This window comes from Solanum lycopersicum, chromosome 4 (assembly GCF_036512215.1).
Source record: "Solanum lycopersicum chromosome 4, SLM_r2.1".
NCBI lineage: Eukaryota > Viridiplantae > Streptophyta > Magnoliopsida > Solanales > Solanaceae > Solanum > Solanum lycopersicum.
In genome coordinates, this window is record NC_090803.1 from 1,078,272 (window position 1) to 1,102,053 (window position 23,782).

The following is a 23,782-nucleotide window of genomic DNA, read 5'->3' on the forward strand; positions in this document are numbered from 1 at the left end:
CTATTATATTATATTATTAGTTTAAATACTTGTTTTGATTTTTACTTAATTTAAATATATTATATTCTTTAAATTTATCATAAAATAACGACGAAAAATCTCATTTTATGTAACAATTAATTTGATATGCTCGCATTGTAGTCCTAATATAACAACTTCACTTTTTAACTAAGCTTTATCATGTATCCTATCTTTCTCAGTATTCTTGAAATTGTAAACATATGACACTTAGAACGAGTGAAAATAATATAATCTATCAAAACATTGCATTCATTAAAACACGTTAAGAAGCAACAATAACAACCATCCGAACCAAGTGTCAAATTTTCGAGTGCAAGGGCATAATAGTAAACTCACATCAAGCTCCTTTTGTCACACTTCTATATAGTTATCTTTTTATTAACCTCCTTGTAGCTCTTCTCGCCCTCAAACAATCTCCTCTCTATTTTCTCTCTCTCTCTCTATGTTGAGTTTTCATCTTCCTTGTCTACTTCTACTTCTTTTTCTCAATATTAAATGTGATCCTCATTTATAGTACTCATCACAAACTTTCTTAGTAACAATTCAATAGTCCAATTTTTCCTATTCTTGATCCTCCTCTCAACTCCAAATACCAAAAAAATAAAATTTAGAGGATAAAAAATGGAGGTAGCAAGAGTTCATGAAGGTTCTAACAATGGCTTTATACTTCCAAATGAAATTCTTCCTCCTACTTCTAATTGGATATCTAATTCTTCCTCCATTTTCCATGGTAAGGGTTCTTCAACGAAAAATTATATTATTTATACATGGTAAAAATTAAATATTGTTTATGTATGTATAGTTGTTGAACTCCTTTCAGCTAGTTTCAGCTAGTTCGTGTGTTTACTTTTCACATACTTTCAACTGAGTTAAGGAAAATTCTGATTTCACCACTGATGTGCGGGTGATCCTTTGATAATCAAGAGATTATGATCATCAATTATAGACCTAAGGTTGTAAATATTGACAAGGAAATGATTGAATTATCTGTTCAATTTTTAGATGCCTTGTGCCCTACTTTTGTTTTCTCATGTTAATATAAAAAGCTTAGTAACTCAGTTGATTGACTAGCTGAACTTTTCTTCTAATTGGTGAGTGTTTGATTTTCCACCCAATAATCTCGTCGTGCATTTATGAAATTGAAATGAACCAAGATTTGTGAACTTTTGCTCTGTTTCAGGCTCTGTATCGATGGTAAATTTCGATCAAGATCGAGTACAGAAGTCTAAAAAGAGGTCATTTTTAGCACAACTTGATCAAGACGACAGTAGTAGCAATGATGACAATTACAATTATCATCACCAAAGTGAAAAGAAAAGACGATTGTTACCAAAACAAGTTGAGTATCTTGAGAAAAGTTTCGAGGTAGAAAACAAGCTTGAACCTGAAAGGAAAGTACAATTAGCTAAAGAAACTGGATTGCAGCCTAGACAAGTTGCTATTTGGTTTCAAAATCGACGAGCACGATGCAAAACGAAACAAATTGAGAAGGATTATGATGTCCTTAAAGCTAGCTTTGATGAATTGAAGACTCAATATGATTGTCTCTTCAAAGAGAATGGAAGCTTGAGAAATGAGGTAAATTTAGTCAAGAAATCATTTATACATTGTTTGGATATATCAATAATGATACTTATTAGATGTGTACAAAGGTAGATTTTTTGAAAACATTTATGTTACAAGATATCTGTTTAGCCGTGAAATTTGAAATGTGATTGGGAGTTCTACACACAAAAATTTCAAATTTTGTCCAAGTAAATGTAAACCCCAACTCCTAACTTAAGTTCAAAAACCATAACTTGTGCGCATTTGACCATGTTTTATTGATTTTGGTCAAACATGTCTTTCAGAGTTCAAACTTTGTAAAAATTGAAGTTTTTTTACGATCAAACGTCTTAAATTTTAAAGTTTCAACTTTAAAATCTACTGTCTAACATGTGCAAAATCGCAAAAATATGATCTAGGTCTTCACTTATTTTTTCCCCTTTTGTGTTCAACAGGTACATTTACTCAAAGAGAAGTTGATCAACAGAGTAAAAGGGAAGGAAATTTTAGAATTTATTAGTCCACTTGATCATGTAGAACCTCAAAATCCTTCTATTGGAGTTGATTCAAATTTAGCAATGGTGAAGTGCAAGCAAGAAGATGCAAAAAGTGATGTTCTTGATTCGGACAGTCCGCGTTTTACTGACGGAGATTACACTTCATATTTGGAGCCTGCTGATTCTTCAAATGTATTTCAGACAGAACACTCTAATTTTTCTCGAGAAAATGACACATTATGCTTCCCAAAACTTGAAGAACATCATCATCACGATGATTTACCTGTTAATTCTTGTAATTTGGGTTTTCAAATTGAGGATCAATCTTGGTTCTCACATTATTGAGGATCATATAAAGGGAAAAGAAGCATTTGTGCTACATTTCCATTTCTAATTTACACCAATAATATGTTGTATGTATAGGTCCATTTGGAATGAGATGAAGATCTTTGTTATTCCATTCGGTGTCCGTATTGCAGAGTCAATTCAGGGGTGATGCTGGCAACAGAAATTTCTCGGTACCTAGGGTTTGAACCTGCATAAATGATAGTTTGATATTTTATACGGACCATGTTAATCTATGTGTTTCACTATAATAATTTTGTTGGGATTAATGCAAATAAAAATGAAAGAATAATATATTTTTATGTGAAAACATCCAACTGATCATAAGGATGAAAAAAAAATCACAATCTATATCTTTGTACTACATTACAACAAATATTCAGATCCTTTATCCTATTTCAAGTTTAAACATAGACTCAACATTGTTTCCTCGATTTTTCTATAAATCTTTATTTAATGCAATTACCTTTCAGACAAAAAATAAAAGTGGATTATAAATATTACACAATATACACATTTTTCCTCTATTTTTCTACAAATCTTTAGTTGATGCAAATTTTCCTTTAAGACAAAAAAAAAAATTAAAAAAGAGGATGTTGAAATTTGGCTTTTATTTAATTTTGTAAAATTTGACATTGTGACACATCCCCATCGCTTTTAAATATTTTTATTACAGGAATCAAGGATTATTTTAAAAACATGAACATCTTGCTGATGCATTGATTGTTATAAAATGTCTCATTTATAGACTTTTAGTGTCCCTTATAAACATATTTTAATAGCTAAAATCTTCCTAGAAACTACTATAATTTGTTCTTTAATAAAAGATTCCATCACTTCTAGCACGTAGCCTTCAAAAAACAAATTAAATTATATATATATATATTCCAAGTCCATTAAGAACCAATACTTCTTCAAATTAATTTTAATTTAAATATAGCTTTGGAACCTTACCAAACACTAGCTTATAGCCACAAGTTCTTGAAGGGAATCAAGTTTTCATATTGTTACCAATGATTAAGAGACAAAACCCCAAGATCATAGTAGTTAGTAAATAGATTTTCCATGTAACGGTGTCACAAATATATTTAGTGATCATTGAGTAAATGTCATTATATCTGAAGTCGCTAAAGTTTTAAACGATATTTATACGTTTTTTAACGGTACTTATTACTATTGTTAAATATTTTATTTTTGGTAATGTCATGTCATGCTCTTTTTTTCTACTCTCATTGACTCGAAGTGTAAAAGAAAGTTCATGTATTTTAGAAAAGTTATAAACTACCTAATCTTTATTATAATATTTAAATTAGAAGAAGATGTGAATTTGCAACAGCAAATGCACCACATTATATATTTATTTATTAAAATATTTACATAGTACTAAAGTATGTATACATTGAATAATGAATATAGTCATGATATCCCACAATTACACATAAAGCTTGGATTCAATTTTTTATCACAATACATACACAAGTAAATTATGAGTTCAACTGAATTTGATCATTTTTTAAATATTAAAATTAGTTATAATTTCAATAATATGTATAATAATAGGTTTAATAGTGAATATTTTAATAATTTAATTTAAATTTTGAATAGTATTAAAACAGACCCTAAGTTAACTGACGCTTACAAGTTGCAATACAATAGACTACTTGCGTTACAGATTGGACATGATTAGTTTTATATGTTCGACAAGTTATTTGTTGGTATCCAAAATTTGTGTCCCAAGCCACAACATGCACCGAATAGTACTCGTTCATCGAAAAGTTTTATGGGTTAAAGTACTCTCTAACAAAGACAACTTCGGGAAGTAAACGTATGAAAACAAAAGTTATGTCATTACTACGACATCATTTAAGCAAAAAGTTATTGAAATTTGTTTTTATAAATTTATGTGATAAAATTTTGATTAGATACGTGTCCAATTTAAGAGAGTAATTTGACTTAGATATTATAACAGGACATTGAAAGTGTGTCATTCAATTAGGACATGAAGAATAAGTGAAAAACAGTACTAATAAAATAAAAAGATTCTTTTTACTTGTTACTTATTGTCATGAGAATTTTGTATTTAAATTATTGATAGCTTTAGAATTTTTTTTTTACTTGACTAAATAAACTTAGTTATATCGTTGATATGTAACATGACATATCAAGTGATCTCAACTCTTGTAAAAGTATGTGATTCTTAATAAAAAATCCAGTACTGTGTTGAAGACACCCCTAAATTTGACGATAATTTAGGGGTGAATTTCATTCATGTTCCAACGTCGAATGTATATTTCAGTTCAGTTAAATCAAGTAAACGGATGCTTTTAAAATTATCAATAATTTAGAAATAAAAATAAATAATCTACACTAAATTTAAAAATATTAACATAAATACTACCCTATTATTAATCATGAAATAGCTATCTCAAACTTTACATCCAAATAATAACTTAAAGATATACTACAAAACTATAATTTATCCATCATCATAAAAACAAAAAAAAATCTTATAGTGAGTAGACAAATGCCACGCGAGCAGAGTATCGTATACCACAGAAGCTCTTAAAGCCCATGGGCCCATTTATAAAAGAGGGCCCATTGATAGTGATGGGCTGTGTTAACGTGGCAGAAAGTAAACGGCGTAAAGAATGAAGTGGGCCTGCGGGCCCATAACATCGTTTTCATTTACTCTTTTCAGATAAGAATACAAAATTGGGGGCCCAATTACGGACCCTTAAATGGGCTGGGCTTTGGGCTTGAAGCATAAGTGTCCAAAATTGTAACACGTGGACAATCGTTTTCATGGGACACCACTGACCACGTGCGTACCATGTATGCATGTCTCATTATATCTCAACCAACTATATATTCATTTCAGTTCGATACTCGTATTGAAATTCGATTATTTTTAATTTGTATTGTGTAGAATGTTATTATCGTTTTTATCAATAGTTTTTCTACCTTCTAAACATTAACCTTAACCCTTTATTTAAGGTAGAAATAATCTCATCTGCTGCACTACGTTCGTTAATGATTCAAGGATCAATTTTAACAATAGTTATCCCTTTTTTAGTTGCACCAATGAAAATTACACCCTAAACATTTAATCAATAGGTTTTTATGTTTTTTATTTGACTTATTAAATATCAATTTATTAGACATGTTAAATCGTTATCGAATTATTAAGATATCTATTTATTAAATATTGATATTTTATAGCATAATCAAAAGTTTGAGGCAATTAGAAATGAAAGTATAAAATTAAATGTTAAGCAAAGAATTCCATATATTGAATGCATATATAATCTTTGAATTTATTATTGTATTATTAGTTAATCGATTAAAAAAAAAGACTCGAATCATTAAAAATTAAAGCTTGTAAAGTTACCTTAATACACTGTAAAGATGAATTGTGTCGAGTAGAATTTTTCAAAATAAAAAAAAAATATTATTGATTCATCGATTTTAATATTTTTCATATATGTTTCTATACACAAAAATACCTTTCAAACATTTCAAATTTTTGGGCTCTTCACTCCCAAACCGAATGGTTGCCACAAATTTATTTCAAAGCCCATTTATTCAAAATCTAAAAAGGAGTCCATACTAAAGTAAAATTGGCCCATTAAAAACAAAATCTACGAACAAATAAGCAAAAACTCAAGGAAACATTCAAAATAACAAATATTATATTTTAAATAGGATTTTATAGCTATAATTTACTTAATTACAAATAATAAGAAAGATACTAGAGGAGGAGGGAAGAGATAGGCGAGTGATATCTGTGTGTGAGAGAGAGAGAGAGAGGAGAAAGTGTATTTTTCTTTGCATATTTTGGAGAAAAAAAATATAACTACAAACTAATTTGTATCAAAATGAATACATATTAAGAGGAGAGAGGCGAGTGAGATCGAGAGAGGGAGGAGAGAGGCGAACGAGATCAAGAGAGGAAGGAGAGAATATTGTATATTATATTTATTTTTGCATTGTATAAATTTATTTAGTACCTATTGTATTTGAAATACAACGAATTGTATTTTAAATTTATTTTGCCTTGTATTATTTACTTGTGTCAATTATATTCGAAATACAACTACTACAATTGCATTCATCTTCTCATTGATTGGATACAAATACATTTGTCAGAAAAGATAAATACGTATTATATTTTTAAACTATAACTATTTTTCATAAATAAATTGCTAATTTTAAAGTTGCATAAATAATTGCTAATTTTGAAGTTGCATAAATAAAATGGAGGAATTAATTATAAGTATTGACTATTGAGAATCACGTAGTTGGCTTAATTTGCAAAATTGGTCAAAAGGAATAAAGTGAGGAGCATTTAATCACAAGAAAAAGAAATAGGACTACCACACATTTGTACAATGTGCTGGCCAACCATAAGATATATTATAATAAACATATTATAATGAACCAATAATTCATTCTATTTTTTTTAAAAAGAAATTCTATGTTCGATATTTATATTAGAATTTAATTATTAATTTATGCATAGGAATTTATTTGTGGAGAAATAATTATCAATGTATTTTTTTATTCTCAAAATTAAAACTCATCAAAATGTTTAATTAACGGAAATTATTATTTTTTACTGCACCACATTCGTAAGAGATAATAATTGTGTAAATGAACCAAACTCACAATCACATCTTTTGTCTAAAAATTTTCACTTAGTAATATGTATTCTTACGTGAAGTTATATGACTTAACCATTGTAACTAAATTATTGAGAAAAAAATATACATATTGCACCTTATGATTATTCAAAAAACAAATTATAATTTTAACTAATTAGACGATCTAATTTCCATGATATGGTGGCATACAAATCATTGTTGTATTTCATTCCTAAAGCAGGAGATCGATAATTCTTATTGATATTAAGTGTATTTAGATATTTATTTTATGATATTTATGATTTTCCGCAATTCTTAAGAAATTATATATAGAAATATAATTTTACTGTATCAGACTTTAAATATACAATATTTTTAAAAAAATAATAAAAAAATAACTATAACAATCACACATTCATACTCAAGAAATATATTGAAAAAAAATCACAACCAAACTACTAAAAGAAAAGAAAATGAACTAAAAATCAGAGTTTTAAATGATTCTTTTGGAATTTAATAGCAAAAGCATAATTTACGATTTTTATAAATCTAATTCATTGAAATGTCACTATATTATTTAGTGATAACATGTGCTTGCATGTGCATTTGGAGCAACAACATTTGATTATTAATTGAAGCAAACAATATAAACTAATGCATTAAAATTATTTGCAAAAAATCATTTTTTTCCCCTTATTTTGTGTATATTAATGTTGCTAACTGCTGCACCCACTGCTTTTAATTTTCTTCTTCTTTGAGCTATTGCGTTTAAGTTGTAATTAAATGCCATTTATTTATGAGTTATAAATGTAAAAATTAATGAGAATTAATATATATCTAGTTTATACATTATATTAAAATTTCATCATGCAAGTTTAATTTATACTAACTGCTTTAATTAATGGAGAAGGAGTTAATTAAGTTTCCTCTCAAAATTCTTAGAATATTAGTAACTTGTTAAAACTTCTTTGTAAATAAACAATTAGCAGCTAGGCAATAATTTGGAGTATGAGAATAAAGTGCTAATGATCCCTATAGTGTAGTATAGTACAGCATCAACCTAAAAAGCTAAAGTGTTAATTAGAGTTTAATTAACAATCATATATGCCATTAATCAGACATCGTGGATTCGAGTCTTACAGATAAGGAACGTTGCCTTCAGAAGCGTATTCAAGATCTTAAAATGATGGATGCACTATTGCTAATAGGTGGATCTAAGATATAAATTTGGTCATTTTGACATTTAAGTTCTTATTACTGAAAATCGTTAAATATATATATTTAAAATGCCAAAAGTGTTATCATTAATCAGTTAGAGTTATGTTACCTATTTTTATAAAGAAAAATAAAACAAAATAGATATAAGATCCAAATTTCTAACCTCACTTAAAAGAGGTGCTCCCAATCATTATCGCATTATATGATACTCCAAGTATGAGTTCACATATCTATATTTCAATTTTTTTTTTAAAAAAATAACAATATTGGGAGGGAAACATGAATTTACGTGAACCCGTGACACCCCTTGCATACGCCCCTGACGAGTCCTTCAGTCCATGATCTAAATTAAGTCGGAGCTACAATGCAAAAACAATCGCTAAGTTAAATGACTAAAGAATATGTTCTACTTCAATTTGAATAAGATTTTCCCTCACATTAGCAAGAACTATAAGTAGTAAGCCAAGTGATTTCTTCCACTAATCCAAAGTTCTTATTATTGAGAAAATGGGGGCCAACAACTCTTCTTCTTGGAAACAAACTAATAATAATGCACTAGCATCAACTCTACCCATGAAGAATCAAGTCATTCATTTCCATTCCTCAACAACATGGAAAATCCATTTTGATTCTTTGAAACAAACTAACAAGTTGGTAATATTCATTTTCACATGATTTTTTCTTCAAACATTTCAATTAAGATATTTCATACAAGTCTTCTTCTTGTGATTGCTAGATTGTTATTGACTTCACAGCTTCATGGTGTGGTCCTTGCCGACACATGGAGCCAGTTATCAATGACTTCGCCTCTACATATACAGACGTCGTGTTCATCAAGATTGATGTGGATGAACTAGATGTATGAGTTTTTATTATATATGCTTTGCTTTCAAGTTTTGTATTGTTTTGCTAATTCGTTGAAAGCAGGACGTAGCTCAAGAATATGGGGTGCAAGCAATGCCAACGTTCGTGCTCATAAAGCAAGGGAAAATAGTTGATCAACTTGTGGGAGCAGATAAAGATGGACTGAAGAAAAAGATTGAAATAAACAAAGCTTAAGAAACCAAAAATAGCAGTATTGCTTCAATAAGAGTGACAATAGAACTATTACCATTGTTGTATTTGGTTTGAATAAGAAGATGCCTTGTTTATTTTGTGTTTCATAGGATCTTTCTCTATACAACAAAGACCCCTCTCCTCTGTGTGTGTTCGCGTACCCTACATAAATGTCAACACTAACAAAAGAAGGTTTTGTGTTATTCTGGGTGAACAAGCAAAATGAAAAGCCAAAATCTGGACAGAAAATCAAATATATGAATGTCAAAAAACAAACGAATAAGGTTCATTACTAGTCTGCCATATTCTGCAGCCACAGATGAAAATCAAATTCGAACAAGATAGCAAAAGCTACTCCCAACTCCAATTACTTGATATATAGCATCTACATCCAAATTAAATAAAATAGCACAGTTTTTAAAACTAGTAAACTAGCTAACGTGTTCCAACGTAATAATTATATATGGGCAGCTGGAGTAGCTGCTATATTAGCTCCTTTTATGGTGCTAAACAAAAGTGAACTTGAGAGGCATCGAGTCAAAACAGTAATCCTACTATGCACAATTCTCCTGTCTTATGTCTAGCATAAACCTTACGCAAACTTTTCAAGTATGTACATAAACAATCAGTCTTGGTAAAATCTCAAGTATAACCATGGTAATCGGCAGTTCTGCCCAATACTCTTCTGATATCACATTTCTGATCTGAACTAAGCCTTGACGGGAATTTAACCTCAAACTTGATCCTCAAATTTCCTTTCTTTCCAGGTTCTTTCGATATTGGCATTCCTTCATTTGGGATTTTCTGCTCATGTCCTGGTTTAACAACATCCGTGATTGGTATAGTGAGTTCCCTTCCATCCAAAGCAGTCAGGTTGATAGTTTTCCCAGCGAGAGCATCTACTAATGAGATTTTTTGATTGATCACTAGATCATTCCCATCTCTCTTGAAAACGTCATGTGGCTTTTCATCTATTACAAAAATAAGATCACCAGGTGCAGCTCCAGACTCATGATTCCCTTTCTCTGGAAAAGTAATTTTTGTGCCTTTCTTCCAACCAGGTTTAATGTGTATTGCCAAGACCTCTTCAATAGTTGTGGGCTTACTGCAAATATAGTTCACACATGGAAGATAAAAATGATGAGACTAAGAACTAGTATTAGAACCATTAAGTGCAAACTAATTAGTCGTAACTTCTATATTAAATACATGCAACGGTAGAATCACATGTTCACAGTATTTTACTGTTAAGTCATTTCTGTGTTACCCCCTCACCTCCAAAAAGGCAATACTGCTTTAGTAGCCAGGATTTTTGTCCTCCCATCAGCTGTACTTTTTGTCAGAAACTATATCATCAATGCAACCAGGAAAGGAACATGCAGTATGACTAATCTACCTCCCTAGACCCTACTGATCATAACTAAGCAATGTTAAAAAACTTATATTCTGTAGGAAAAGTAGTTTTGATTTCTTCATTATTATTTCTTGCTTGTAACTAAATGAAATCAAATTATTCCTATAAGTTTACTCACGGCAATCGTTTAAGCAGATGAAAGAAAAAACGCATATCAATGGATCCAATAGATATTGATTTTTGCAATTGCAGATAAACAAACCAACCTTTCGTCATTAATCTTCGGAGGCGAATTACATATTCATATCTACAATAAAAGAATTAGTGAGACTCCCTTTCTCTTGATATCCCCAATCTTATTGAATTTTGGAAGTCAACTCATTTCACGGGCCTGGTGAAATGCAAAACTACGACGAGGAATTCACATGGATTTAGGAAAGGCCTGCTGTGTTTGTGTACAAGCTAAAGTTTTTTGAAAAATGAATATCTTTGGTCACTTTCATTGTCAAATAGGCTTTTCCTTCGTGTACCTTACTTACCTCGACCTAGCGAAGCACAACAAAAAAGGTAGTCTTCTTTTTCTGTATTCAACCAAGAAAAACCCCTCCACCTAGATTCGAATCCTAATACTATTATTAAATATTAGTTCAATAATAAGGAATATACCAACACAAGATCTTCTAAATCTTGAGATGGCAATTCCTATACATTCTCTTCTATTTGATTACGTGTTCTATTCTAAATCACTAAGAAAAAAATGAAAATAAAGGCCTCCTGATTCTATTTATAGAAATAAATAGAAATCTTTAAAGAATTTATAATTAAAGAAGAAATCAAATAAGTTAAAGAAGAAATCAGATAAGTAATTAATTTAGAATTCCCCGTCTTTAGAGAGAAAAACAAGAGAAACAAGAGAATTTGTCGAAGAGTAATATATTGTTAGAAGGTTCTACTAACTAAATAAAATGAAAATAAGTATAATGGAAATAAAATCGGATTCCAGTCGATGAATCTTGCAATGAGATATGCCCTACAATAAACCAATAAACAAAGCAAACTAGTCGGTTCGACCAAAATGAATTCTTGTTTTGACTAAATAGTTATGGATGACTTGACAATTCCAATTCGAATCGACCAATTGAATCCAGTATATTTTCCACGTTCATAGGAGTGCGTTTATGTTTCTGCTCTACGAATATGATTTTTTTTTGGGCATTTCTAATAATATCCATCCTTGTTCCTATTTTGGCATTTTTCATTTCCGGAGTGTTAGCCCCGATTAGCAAAGGGCCAGAGAAACTTTCTACTTATGAGTCGGGTATAGAACCAATGGGCGATGCTTGGTTACAATTTCGAATCCGTTATTATATGTTTGCTCTAGTTTTTTTTGTTTTTGATGTTGAAACGGTTTTTCTTTATCCACGGGCAATGAGTTTCGACGTATTGGGTGTATCTGTATTTATAGAAGCTTTCATTTTCGTGCTTATCTTAATTTTCGTTTAGTGCTAATAGAGGATAGAAGCAGATGCTCCTTAACAGTAAAAATATGCACTTCCTCAAAACAAAAGAGTATTGTTGCATAGGAAGATTTAAGTAATAATAGATGATAGAAGCGTGCGTGTTTTGTAACAGTAACAATATGTAATTCCTCAAAGCAAAAGAGTAGTCTTGCATCTGAATTATTAAGTCTAACTAACTGGATGTAAAAATATAGGGAAAAACACTACCTCAGACAATATTCAGATCGATAAGCAACAAAGATGTTGTATTATTTTAAAACAAATCATTCTACAATCCGCAAACTCACAAAAATTTCAATTTTACAACAACATACATAGTGTAATCCCACAAGTGGGGTCTGGGGAGGGTGGTGTTCATGCAACCTAACCTCAAATTCCATCATTTTCAAAATGAAAGCTTCAAAGAACATATTATCATTTTCCTCGTTGAGCTTGAAGAGATATCTAAAAGGTTTTCTCCCGAAACCAAGTGTACTATTCTCTGTTATAACTAAAAAGTAACTCCTAGAAGTTATGTCCAATAAGTCTCTCACTGTTGGAAATTGGGTTATAAATAAGCGATCAATCTCCCACCAGTCCACACAAAGGAATTAGACTAACATCCAGAGTTATCACTCATTTTATCAAGAAGCAGATGGTAAGAGCATATTAAGGACAACTTAGTTGTCACAAAAGTTAGCAAAGGGTTGATGAAAAAAGTTGATTTTAAATGGTCAAAAAGCAAAAAACTCGTTCGGCTTAGTTCCAACTGTAACATCACATCTACACATTCAAAACAGTATCATCAACTCTGGAATTTGATATCATGTTTCTTCTCTGTAATTTCATACTACACAAACCACTTATATTCGTGCATCGTTGCTATCCCAACTAATACACATAATTTTAAGTTAAATGTACTTTTACCAATGATAATCAAAGAAGAATTTTCCCTCGAGTCACCAATATCATTCACTCATTCTATATAATTCATGCATAACCCCCATATGATGAACAGTTCTGATTCATTACTGTGGGATAATCTCAAAGGCACAGTTTCAAGTGGTTGAGAGATGGGAGTAGCTTCCTAAGGATCCAGATTCATATGAAAACTATAACCAACCTTGATGGACATGATTTACTAGGCAATGTTCTGTCAAATTCACCACACAAAAGATCAAATCACTACTATCAACTCGAATTATCCCCGTCAATAGGCCAGATGTAATTCATTCCGCAAAGTAATGTAAATTTCTTATTGAGAAAACTAGATAACAGATTCTAATAGCAAATATGGATAGAGGATGTTATTCAGAAATATTAGCTGGTGTTTGTATAATGTAAGGTATTTACTTACCCAGCGCCATCAAGAACAATCCTTGAAATCTTCATTTTCCTCTTAGAGCCCTTGTATAACTCCTCCAAGGTACACGGCAACTTGTTCTCCACCGGCGCAGCTTTCCTAATCCGTACAGTACCACCAGTACTCCTACTATACCCATCCGATCCACCAAAAAATTCCGCGAAAATATCTTCCGCATCACGCGAATTGAACTTAAATCCTCTTCTATCACTAGGTGAGGATGGATCGAATTGACCAGATTTCAGTGCCTCATCACCGTATATATCATAGATCTGACGCTTCTGAGGATCACTCAGCACATCATAAGCCTCAGATATCTGCTTGAATTTCGCTTCAGCTTCCTTCTTATTCTCACTATTCTTATCCGGATGCCATTTCATGGCCAATCTCTTATACGATTTCTTCAAATCTTCTTCACTTGCATTACGTGACACTTTCAGTGTCTTATAGTAATCAACACTCATATCTTCTTCTCTTCTCTTTCACTGTGCTTTTTTTCTCTGTATCGTTGATGAAACCGAAGCAGGAATATATGTGTTTGTATATATATATTATAAAAATAAATAACAGACTGTTCTCGAGAAATTTCTGGAAAGTTTGTTAAATCTGGAGAAAAGGAAGTCGTTGACCCGTACTCGACGGGGAAAACTCCGGTGAGTTGGCCGGTCGTCTAGGCGAATCAATGCGTATGGTAGAGAAATTGGCGGATGTTGTGCTAAGATACGCACAATGAGAGATTTTTATATAGAGTTTTTGTATAAAATGACGGGGCTGTGATGACAACTGTACATGCCACGTAGGATTTTTAACGGTGACGGAGGAATATAAGTTAGTGGGAGGTGAGTGAGAACGTGCTGTGCGCGTAAAAAATGGGCCGACAGAGTATCTTCTGTTGGAAGTCTGTGCGCTTAACAGAATCTGTTTTCGCGATTTGGCAACTAGGCGGCTGTATATAATAATTTATCGAATTTTTTACCTTTAATTTTAAGATTATATGGATCGAACTTGAAGAAGAGTTAAAAAAAAATCAAAAAAGTTAAGATTCATCTAATAATAATAAATTAGGTGAGACTGATTTATTCTTAATTCGAGATAGCGGGTGGAAAACAAAAAATATATATAGTAATAATATAAAATGTGTATCCCTTTTTGCAAGAACAATATAGTGGTAAGGAATTGTTTTCAAAGTTTAGCTTGTTAGGTGAAATGAGGTCTAGTTTATTGATGTCTGTAGTTACTAGTGTTATTACTCCAGCCATAAAAAGCAAATCTTGTTGTTTCATGAGTTTATTGCATTATCCACCATTGATGACTGCTAGCTACCGTTGTTTTCGTGCCCGAAGTAGGCTTTCGTGCTGTAATAGTCACGCTGATGATGATATGCGTGCCCTCTTTCAGGTACTTTTCCTCTTTAAGTTTTCTGTTTTTTTGTGTGTTCTGGTCATTTGCATATACATTTTAGGGATTTACAAGTAGTAGAAGGAAATGAGCTGGTATAGTCCAAATAGAGCGGAATGGATGTAGAGGATTTTCATGTAGCTTACCTGAAATACTTAGGGATTGAGGTATAATTAGTAAGTTCATTGTGTCTAAAGTTCTAAAGTTCCAATCTTTTACCCCTTTTTAGGATTGGTAGTGGAGGGAACAAGTTTCAAGTTGTAGTTCAGGATATTTGACACTCACATTTGGGTGTATATAATGTGAAACTTGTTAGAACTTAGAAGTTAGGGTTAGGATGTGTATTGAAAATGTGCTTATGTAAAGATCCTAGAAATAGAGGAACAAAGGGAAAAAAGACGATGTTTTTTACATGTCAGCTTGATTTTGAAGTTTAAGGGGAAGTTGAGGGAGAAATCATTCATTTAATTGATGCAAGTTAGCTTCTTGATAAGCTATTTTAGATGGTCATATCTTGATAACCATAAAGGCTTACCAACTAAGTTTGGATTGAGATTTAGTGTTATTGGGTATACTTAAAGAATTTGATGTTAGTGTAGGAATAAGTGGGACATTTAGAGAACTCCCAATTTGAAGAACCCCTAATTTGTACCTAAAGATGAATTAATTTGAATGAAGTTGGCCCAAATGGAGCGGAATGGATAGTAATGATTTGTGTAGCCAACTCCTACTAGTTTATCAAGGTGTAGCAGAAGTGGTGGTTGTACTGGCACTACTTGTTGCAGGGCTTGTCGTGACACTGAAACTTGGAAAAGCGGTGGAGTAGCTAAGATTTCTATATTTCCTATGAAGTTTGTAGCACTGGTTCCCTGGGAAAATCTGAGGAAGTGAACTTTTCTTATATCAAACACAAGTCTACAAGACAGTTAATAATGGGAAATTAGGAATAATAAATAAACATGGTATAGTGTGTGCCAAAAATGGGAGAATGGAACAGAAGAGGAGGTACGGAAGCTCAAAAAATTAGAAGGAGATGTCCCAGGCGGCATATGGTGGACTATCTGGAGGGAAAGGAATTTAAGACGTTTTGAAGGAAAAAACAGCCGAATCCAGAAGATAAAGCTTGATTGCATTCTGCTTTTGGATATTTGGTGTAAACAGGAGTACATAAATGACTCTGAGATCATATTACAATTCCTGGAGTCTGTATAGTTATAGTAGAATTTTTGTGTAGATTTTTAGCTTTCTTTCCTTGTAACTATGGCCTCCACAGGCTCTTTTGATATCAATATAAATCTGTTACAATCTCAAAAAAAGAAGAAGGGAGAGTGGAGATAAAACGAGGTAACTGCTTGTTCCAGGAGTGTTGCACAAGAACCATTTTACCTCCCTTAATTATCAGTATAGACTATGGCTTTTTGTTTGTATTTCATTCTTGAGGGCTATGTACATTACATTTGCAAGTTTGTGTTTTACATTTCTTTGTAATCTATGCCCAAACAAAAGGTAAGGATAGCTGGGGTTGGAGGTTCATTTAGAATTGTGATTTTGATTTCTTGCATCAGCTGAATTATTGAAATATTTTCTTTATGTAATTGAAGATCATGCTTTAAAATGAACTTAAAATGATTTATTTTTCTTTTCTTCTTTTTGCAGATTCTGCCATGTGACTTACGGGACACCCTTTTGTGTGACCCCAGCCAAGATCAACTAGTAGAGGTATCTATATCTAACAATGTGAACACTTCCTTTGACAAAGGGATGTAGTATGTGTTTTTTCACCAGATTTCTCATCGATTTTTTTAGCTTCACTCTCTGTATCTCGTAAATAGCAATATGTGATGTTTGCCTTAAATCTTACTGTCAGCTAATAAAATGTTCTTGATTTGCTAACGTTATAGTTTACCATCTTAAATTTGCCTACAAAAAGCGGTATCCTTTGTTTTGCTAATATTCTGGTGTCAAAGAGGTCTCTTGCTGGAAAAAGTATGATATGTGTTCTGGAAATTGTCATTTTATGAATCTGACTAAATTTATCTGCTTACCACAAACATGTTTCAGCTGATATGCCTTTCACGAGATGACAGGATGAGTTTCATATTATCACACGGTTACCAGTAATGTTTATATGGCTTGATAATTATTTGAGATCCGTGTTATTCTCATAGGTTACCAGTATTCAGTAATGCTTATGCATGATAATAACTATGCTGTGTGTATTATTATGCTATGATATTACTATACTGACCAAAAAGATTGTATGATATTTTTGTAGGTGATTTTAGATTTAGGCTGTTTGCCACAAGCACATTACATAAATGATTCTGGGAGGCGTTACCTTCGAGATACTGAGGTAAACACTAAAGGTATTGAAATTACCTACTTTATGAAAATATTGAAGTATATACTGTCACGATAATGACTAGTGTTGTTGCTTAGAAGCACCAGAAGCTTATTGTAGTTTACTAGGAAGTGAATTAGAGAAAAGGGAAGAAATTTGTGGTTTTGAAGGAATATAAAGAGCAAAAACTGGACACCAGAAGATTATTTGAAGAGCTTAATTATATCTGCTTCTTCTTTTTTTGAAATGTGAAGTTATATCTGTTTCTTTTGTTAAGCAGGTCTCTATGGAAGAAATACAATGTGTCCTCAAGGAAATTGGACAATTTGGAGGAGATAACAGAGCTGGCATTGAGGGTACTTTGCATCGCATTTCCGCAATTAGGAATAGGAAGGGTGAAGTCATTGGTTTGACTTGCCGAGTTGGCAGGGCCAGAGGACAGATTGACATGGTGCGGGACTTGCTTGATTTTGGTGAAAGCATCTTGTTTGTTGGACGGTAAGTGAGTTACATATAGATGTAAATCATATCTGACCCGCCTGCGGTGGCCTCAATTTTTTCTAATGTGTTCTACTAAGCTGATAACCATCAAGCTTTATCACAATTGACTATACCTTGCTATCCTGCCAAGTTATTCTGTCTCTTTTTGATTTGTCTCTCTTTAATTTAACAGACCTGGTGTTGGTAAAACTACGGTTGTGCGAGAGATATCTCGTGTCTTGTCAGATGAACTTCATAAAAGAGTGGTTTGTTAACTCTTCTACTTACTTCTCAAATCTTATTTCTTTATTTCATTTTATGCTGCTAATGAAAGAAGTTTTCACAGCTTAGGGATCATTGTGGTAGGTTATTGTTGACACAAGCAATGAAATAGGAGGTGATGGGGATATCCCACACCCAGCAATAGGAGGGGCAAGAAGATTGCAGGTTCTAGACCCATCGATGCAGCATCAGGTTATGATTGAGGCAGTGGAGAACCACATGCCTGAGGTGATCATTATAGATGAGATTAGCACTGAATCTGAAGTTCATGCTTGTCGTACAATTGCTGAGAGAGGCGTTATGCTTATTGGTACAGCTCATGGCGAACAGCTAGAGAATATAATTAAGAATCCAACTCTGTCTGATCTGGTATGTTTGGAACACCTAATGATTTCCTTAATGAGAAACCCCTCTTTTTTCTATCTGTCCAGCACAATAATTCATTTCTGCATCATTTGAATATATCTTTAAAGCATCTTTTCATACCTGCTTTTTGGTTGATAATTGTGAGCAAACATTACTTTGCATTCAGATTCAGTATTAGACTTTTCCATTTCAACTGCTAGCACTTGTGTGTGTGCTTTTTTTTCTTTTGATTAATGAAGGTGGAGTATTCCATAGACAAGGCACAAAGGGGGTGTCAGTCACTCATCAAGGATAACAGAAAAATAAACATAAACTTAAAGATGATAAATGACGAACTACTTAGCCACCAATTAAAAGGGTCCCCCGAAAATAGCATATTCAAATTGTAAGAAAGCATATAGACGCTACATTTGCAGAATTTGCACCCCGCTAATTTCTACTTGTTGGGATAGTGCTCACTGCATGAAAGATAAAATGTCAAAGAAAACCAATCTAAGAATCTAGGAATAGTCATTCCTCTGCCTGGCTGCTCTCCGTTGAGTTCCAGCCACAAGCACCGGAAAGACACTGGGTATATCTCTTCTTGTTTGCCTTGGTATCTTTTATATATTCAGTTTTCTTCACATTATTAGTCGTCATTATTAGGCGATAATGCTTCCTTTCTGATCTCTTATATTGTCAAATTTTACAGATTGGAGGAGTAGTAATTGTGACTCTAAGTGATCAGGAGGCACGAATCAGGAACAGCAGTAAAAGTGTTCTTGAGAGGAAAGCTCCAGCGCCCTTTCCTTTTTTGATTGAAATAAACGAGAGAGACTACTGGATTGTACACCGGGTTAGTCACCACTTTGACGCAATAGTGTAATATAGAATATATCACATGCTAGACAGCAATGTCTCCATATTGACATGTTGGCACATATTCCCCTCCACCTTTGATCCCCTTGTTTGTTCTTTTTTCAAAGTAGCTTATTGTCAATGAGTAATATAGGTCCTTGCATTGCAAGGAGTGAAAGGATATCTTTGAGTTAAAAGCTATAACTTTATCCTTTGTAATCTCTCTGCCAGCTATGTGAGTTCTAATAGCTCTTTTTCATTTTGGAGAACAACATGCAGACTGAAAGAAGTGTCGATGCTCTACTTCGGGGTAAAAAACCACTAGTTGAGGTACAAAAGATATGTTCTTGCTATTTATGATCTTCTATATAGCTTCCATTCAATCTTTACCACAAAAAAGAAGTATTAGTTTCCGATATGTGCAATTCTCTTGTGGTGGAGGTTCTCTGCATTTTTAACTGTCAAACAAACAGACAAAAAGAACTACCATACACTGAACCTAATATAAGTGTACCAACATGTCTAAGCTTTGACCGGGGTTAGTTGCTATTGCCTGTATGAAATTTCTACTTTCATTGTAATGAGTTCTACTTTTTGGTAAGTCCATGTGGATCTCAATAGATGGTAAGTCATTTGACACACTCCTCTGATGTGATTTTAGGTCTACCTCGTCTTGCACATTTATTACAAGTTATATAATTTTGTTTCCTTTCAGATAACCTTCAAGTTAAACATTGTGGAGGAGAATATAAAATATTCCTTTGCTTTAGAGGATAAGAAACTTGTAATCTATTTCTTTTTGATAGGTTAATCTAATTATTATTATTATGATGATGATGATAAAGTCCTTTAATCTAAATATCATGCAATTCAATTCCCGATGACAGAAAACTATACAGCGATTTGGACCATGTCCAACTTAATTTTTGCAAATATTTGTCTTTCTGAATGGTAAACCTTGGCAACTTTTCTTCCAAAATGTGCCATAAGGCTATTTCTTTAGTAGCTCTCCTATAGATAATGTTCAGAACGGAGTTCTATGAAATGTATAATCTGATTCAGTACTATTGTGTCTTGAGTTGAGTTGCATCCATATGTATAGACTAAAGAAAGACTATTTTTCAATGGGATTTAGGAGATGCGACAAGGTCATGCATTTGATAATTAGCAAAAATTATATTAGGATGCTGTCAAAAGTGTACAAGAACAGAACAATTTGGTGCAGATCCAATTACTCTAACAATTTAACTCCACTTAGATGAATGAAACATCAACACCACTTTGAATGATTTCATTCTTTTCCAGTTTTTGGGGATTGCAAGTGGCACCATTATAGGGAGGTAAAGAAGGCAACTTCTAAGTCTTCAACAAAAAAGTTGTTGCCTTTTCACTACATAAATGACTAAAATGAAGTATGTAATATGATGCCATGATTTTAGCTATGGTTTTTAACTTTCAAAAGCATCAGTTGTGAAAGATCATGTGAGTTAACTTGTGTTAGGATTATATAGTTGCATGTTTTTCTTTTGAGTGCAGCTGAATGCACTCCTTATTGGTGGTGGCAGCGTACTAAAAATCTTTGTTTTACAGGTTAGGAGGAGAACTCCGCAATTACAGGTTGTGATTGAGAGATGGAGAACAAAAGCCTAAATACAATTAACTTCTGCTACTGCTCTACTGGTAAACATATTGATCATACATACGCCAACATTTCTTTCTCTTTTATTGGTTCAACGTTTCTTTCTGTTGCGTGAATAGAGAGAAAATATCCAATGCTTCCCTCTTTCTTCTAGCTACCCTCGAGTCTTGATACAGAATCCTATTCTTGACTACTGTGATCTTGAGTTGGTTTACTTGCCATAAACTTAACTGAGATTTCAGCTTATAGGATCTATCACATCATATATCATATATATTACTATAAGTGGGAACAAAAAAAATTAGAAGTTGAACTACGATTTTACCTTTACTATAAATTAAAGAAATATTAGACAAAAGTTAAATTACCGTTTTACCCCTACATTAAATTAAAATGTTATATATTATTAATAAATTAAATATTAAATAATAACTATATCTTATTGTTCTATCCGTTTTTGGCTTTTGATTTTTTTCCTAATCTAAATTAATCTCCCATTACCTATAGATGTTCACTTAATAATAATTACTCTCCCTTACTTATAGATGTTCACTTATATTATTAATTAAAGAGGGTGAATGAAGAGTTGCACGGTTTTAATTATGACTTTATGAGAGAAATGTTCACTTATTGCTCCAACAATAATAATGATTAATAAAAAGAATGAAAAGTTGGAGTAATTTAGTGTCAAAGTCAATATTATATTTTTGTAGCAAAAAGGTCTCCCGATGGTTATATAGCTAAAATGCATGGAAGTTGAACAAATTTTTCATTTCACTCTAAATACATTAGTGGATCAATACTCACTTTCATTATGTTCTTTTATTTTTTTACAGGAGAAAAATGTATGTGTACATTTGAAAACTTCATATGGAGCTTGCAATGTGATGGAAATGGATGTTGAAAATCTTTGCGGAGGTTGAAATTCATCTTTTCACAAAGTTGGCCTTCTAACAAGCATAGTAAGTACTACGTTTTCACTGATTTTCATACTTTGGGTAAGTGAGATGAAAACTCTCTTCTTCCTTTCTTTGTCATTTCACTTAATTTTGTTATATAAGTTGATCATCTACATTTATCTTTCTGTCATTAAATTATTTATTTCGTTTACTTTGTAAAAACTTAGTTTTTCATGTTTCATATCATACCTAGCTAGCTACAATCTTTGACAAAAAAAAATATTTAGATAATTCAGATCTAAGTATTATGTTGATTACCTAATTTTTAAGTGCATTCACCTAAGTACCATCTCAAAGTGTACAAAAAAAAAACATCCACGTTAGTGATGTTTCAGTGCACTTTTAAAATTTAAAACAAGAGTTTCTTGATATGTCGTATATCATCAGATGCTATATTATCTTAATATATTTTATATAATTCTAACATATCTTATTTTCCAAACAAATAACTAAAAGAATTAGCTGCCCCCTTGTATTTGTATAGAATAACATATATTTAGATATTTTAGTCTAGATGACTATATTTGAAATCCATCTTTTCAATTGTTTTTGAATGCAAAAGTTAAGTTTTATATAGAAACATATTAAATACAAACTTTATCGTATTTGTAGAATATATGGTGATAAATATTTATATCGACATGAGATCAAACTTTCTTATAATTTTAGATCATAATAGAAGACAAACGTGCGGCGTACGTTTCCAGAACTAGTTCTACATATAACGGAGAGAGCTGTTTGAGCTCTTGGTTCTCATTAAACTTTACGGTTGTGTCTTATGTTATAGGAATAAGAATTCTCTTTCAGATATTTGGCCATCGACCTATTACTACAGAGTTCTGTTTTCTTCTTTTTCAATTGATTAAATGTTATGAAGATGAAATGCTAGTAAGTCTCTATCTCTAACTACGTACATCCCAGCTCTACATAGGCGTTTTCTAGATACGAAATAATTCATATTTGTGTCAACTCAACTCATATTAGCATAAAATTAAAACTGATGATTTCATTTGCATCATCCACAGGTACATGATCAAAACCAGCATGTTTTGAGGGCTTTGAGAAACCAAAAATGTTTCGAAAACGGTGAAGTTGAAGGAACTACTGACCTACATGACTAGAAGATACATACTGAGTATCCCAACAAAAAGGTAGCAAAAGAAATTCTATGATCATCCAAACATTGTAATGGATCAACAGATACGTTCTTGTGAGTTCAATTGAATCCATTTGGTCTCTCTTTTTATGTTACAAAATATATAAGTATCAGATATTAGTACAAGTTAGTTAAGTTTCATTCTTTTGATTTCCAAACTGATAAAAAGGGAGCAGTTAAATATTTTGTAATCCTTATTTAAAAATAGATCAAAGTTGATTATGTTAACCTTTTGATTTCCAAAATCAGTGAAAAAAGAAATATTTAATGCATATGTATTTCAATGAGATGTGACAAAAGAAGTCAAATTGATTACTTTTATATTGTCCCAATACTTTGGACGCCTAGTTCATATAAACTGGAGTAACAAATATTACAAGGATTAATAATTGTCATTTTGTGAAATGATATATTAAAGTTTTATTTTCTAATATTCCATATTTGTGTACTTCAACCTAAAGTTTTAGAAATTGGCGGTTTGAACAAAGAAGCATTTTAGTATGATCCTAAATAAATACATTATGTTTTGGGAAATTCAATATGATTTTGCTGACCTCATCTTGGAATTTAAAGACAAAAAACTGCATGTAACATAAAAAGTAAGAAAAATATATAAAAAAAAAAGACATGACGATTTGAACTAAGAAAATATAGGCTTTTCTCCATCCTAGAGAAATAAGTATATGCCATGTTTAAGCAAATTCTAGAAACTTTAGGTGGGTTCTAAAGAAAATAAGTGTTTTTTTTACTTGTTTACATTTGGTAAGTATTTAAAAAATTATTATC

General features: G+C 31.9%; 4 protein-coding genes across 5 annotated transcripts; 3 read left to right on the top strand and 1 right to left on the bottom strand.

Annotated features, from left to right (window-relative positions):
* The first annotated feature begins 412 nt into the window (after positions 1-412).
* HZ24 (homeobox-leucine zipper protein HZ24) lies at positions 413-2,634 on the top strand. Its single transcript, NM_001353496.1, has 3 exons — positions 413-751; positions 1,202-1,599; positions 2,022-2,634. Exons 1-3 carry the CDS (start codon positions 643-645, stop codon positions 2,406-2,408), a joined length of 894 nt encoding a protein of 297 aa, NP_001340425.1. The 5' UTR covers positions 413-642; the 3' UTR covers positions 2,409-2,634.
* A 6,055-nt stretch (positions 2,635-8,689) lies between these two features.
* LOC101265427 (thioredoxin H4-like) lies at positions 8,690-9,427 on the top strand. The gene is made up of 3 exons (XM_004236972.5): positions 8,690-8,920; positions 9,003-9,125; positions 9,194-9,427. The coding sequence occupies exons 1-3, from the start codon at positions 8,774-8,776 to the stop codon at positions 9,323-9,325; spliced, it is 402 nt and encodes a 133-aa protein (XP_004237020.1). The 5' UTR covers positions 8,690-8,773; the 3' UTR covers positions 9,326-9,427.
* Positions 9,428-9,545: 118 nt separating this feature from the next.
* On the bottom strand, positions 9,546-14,503 carry LOC101258248 (uncharacterized). Its single transcript, XM_004236947.5, has 2 exons — positions 13,533-14,503; positions 9,546-10,427 (listed from the first exon to the last, which is right to left on the bottom strand). Exons 1-2 carry the CDS (start codon positions 14,000-14,002, stop codon positions 9,965-9,967), a joined length of 933 nt encoding a protein of 310 aa, XP_004236995.1. The 5' UTR covers positions 14,003-14,503; the 3' UTR covers positions 9,546-9,964.
* Positions 14,504-14,518: 15 nt separating this feature from the next.
* LOC101252870 (uncharacterized protein ycf45) lies at positions 14,519-23,268 on the top strand. 2 transcript variants are annotated; one of them, XR_011220392.1, is made up of 11 exons: positions 14,519-14,936; positions 16,593-16,655; positions 17,212-17,289; positions 17,558-17,775; positions 17,951-18,023; positions 18,124-18,408; positions 19,097-19,240; positions 19,522-19,572; positions 20,833-20,922; positions 21,718-21,843; positions 22,866-23,268. XR_011220392.1 is itself a non-coding variant. In XM_069296406.1 (9 exons), the coding sequence occupies exons 1-9, from the start codon at positions 14,745-14,747 to the stop codon at positions 20,890-20,892; spliced, it is 1,164 nt and encodes a 387-aa protein (XP_069152507.1). In that variant the 5' UTR covers positions 14,519-14,744; the 3' UTR covers positions 20,893-20,923. The 2 variants fall into 2 exon arrangements, 1 of the variants encoding a protein (XP_069152507.1); XM_069296406.1 differs by lacking the exons at positions 21,718-21,843; positions 22,866-23,268 and having other exon boundaries at positions 20,833-20,923.
* The last annotated feature ends 514 nt before the right edge of the window (positions 23,269-23,782 follow it).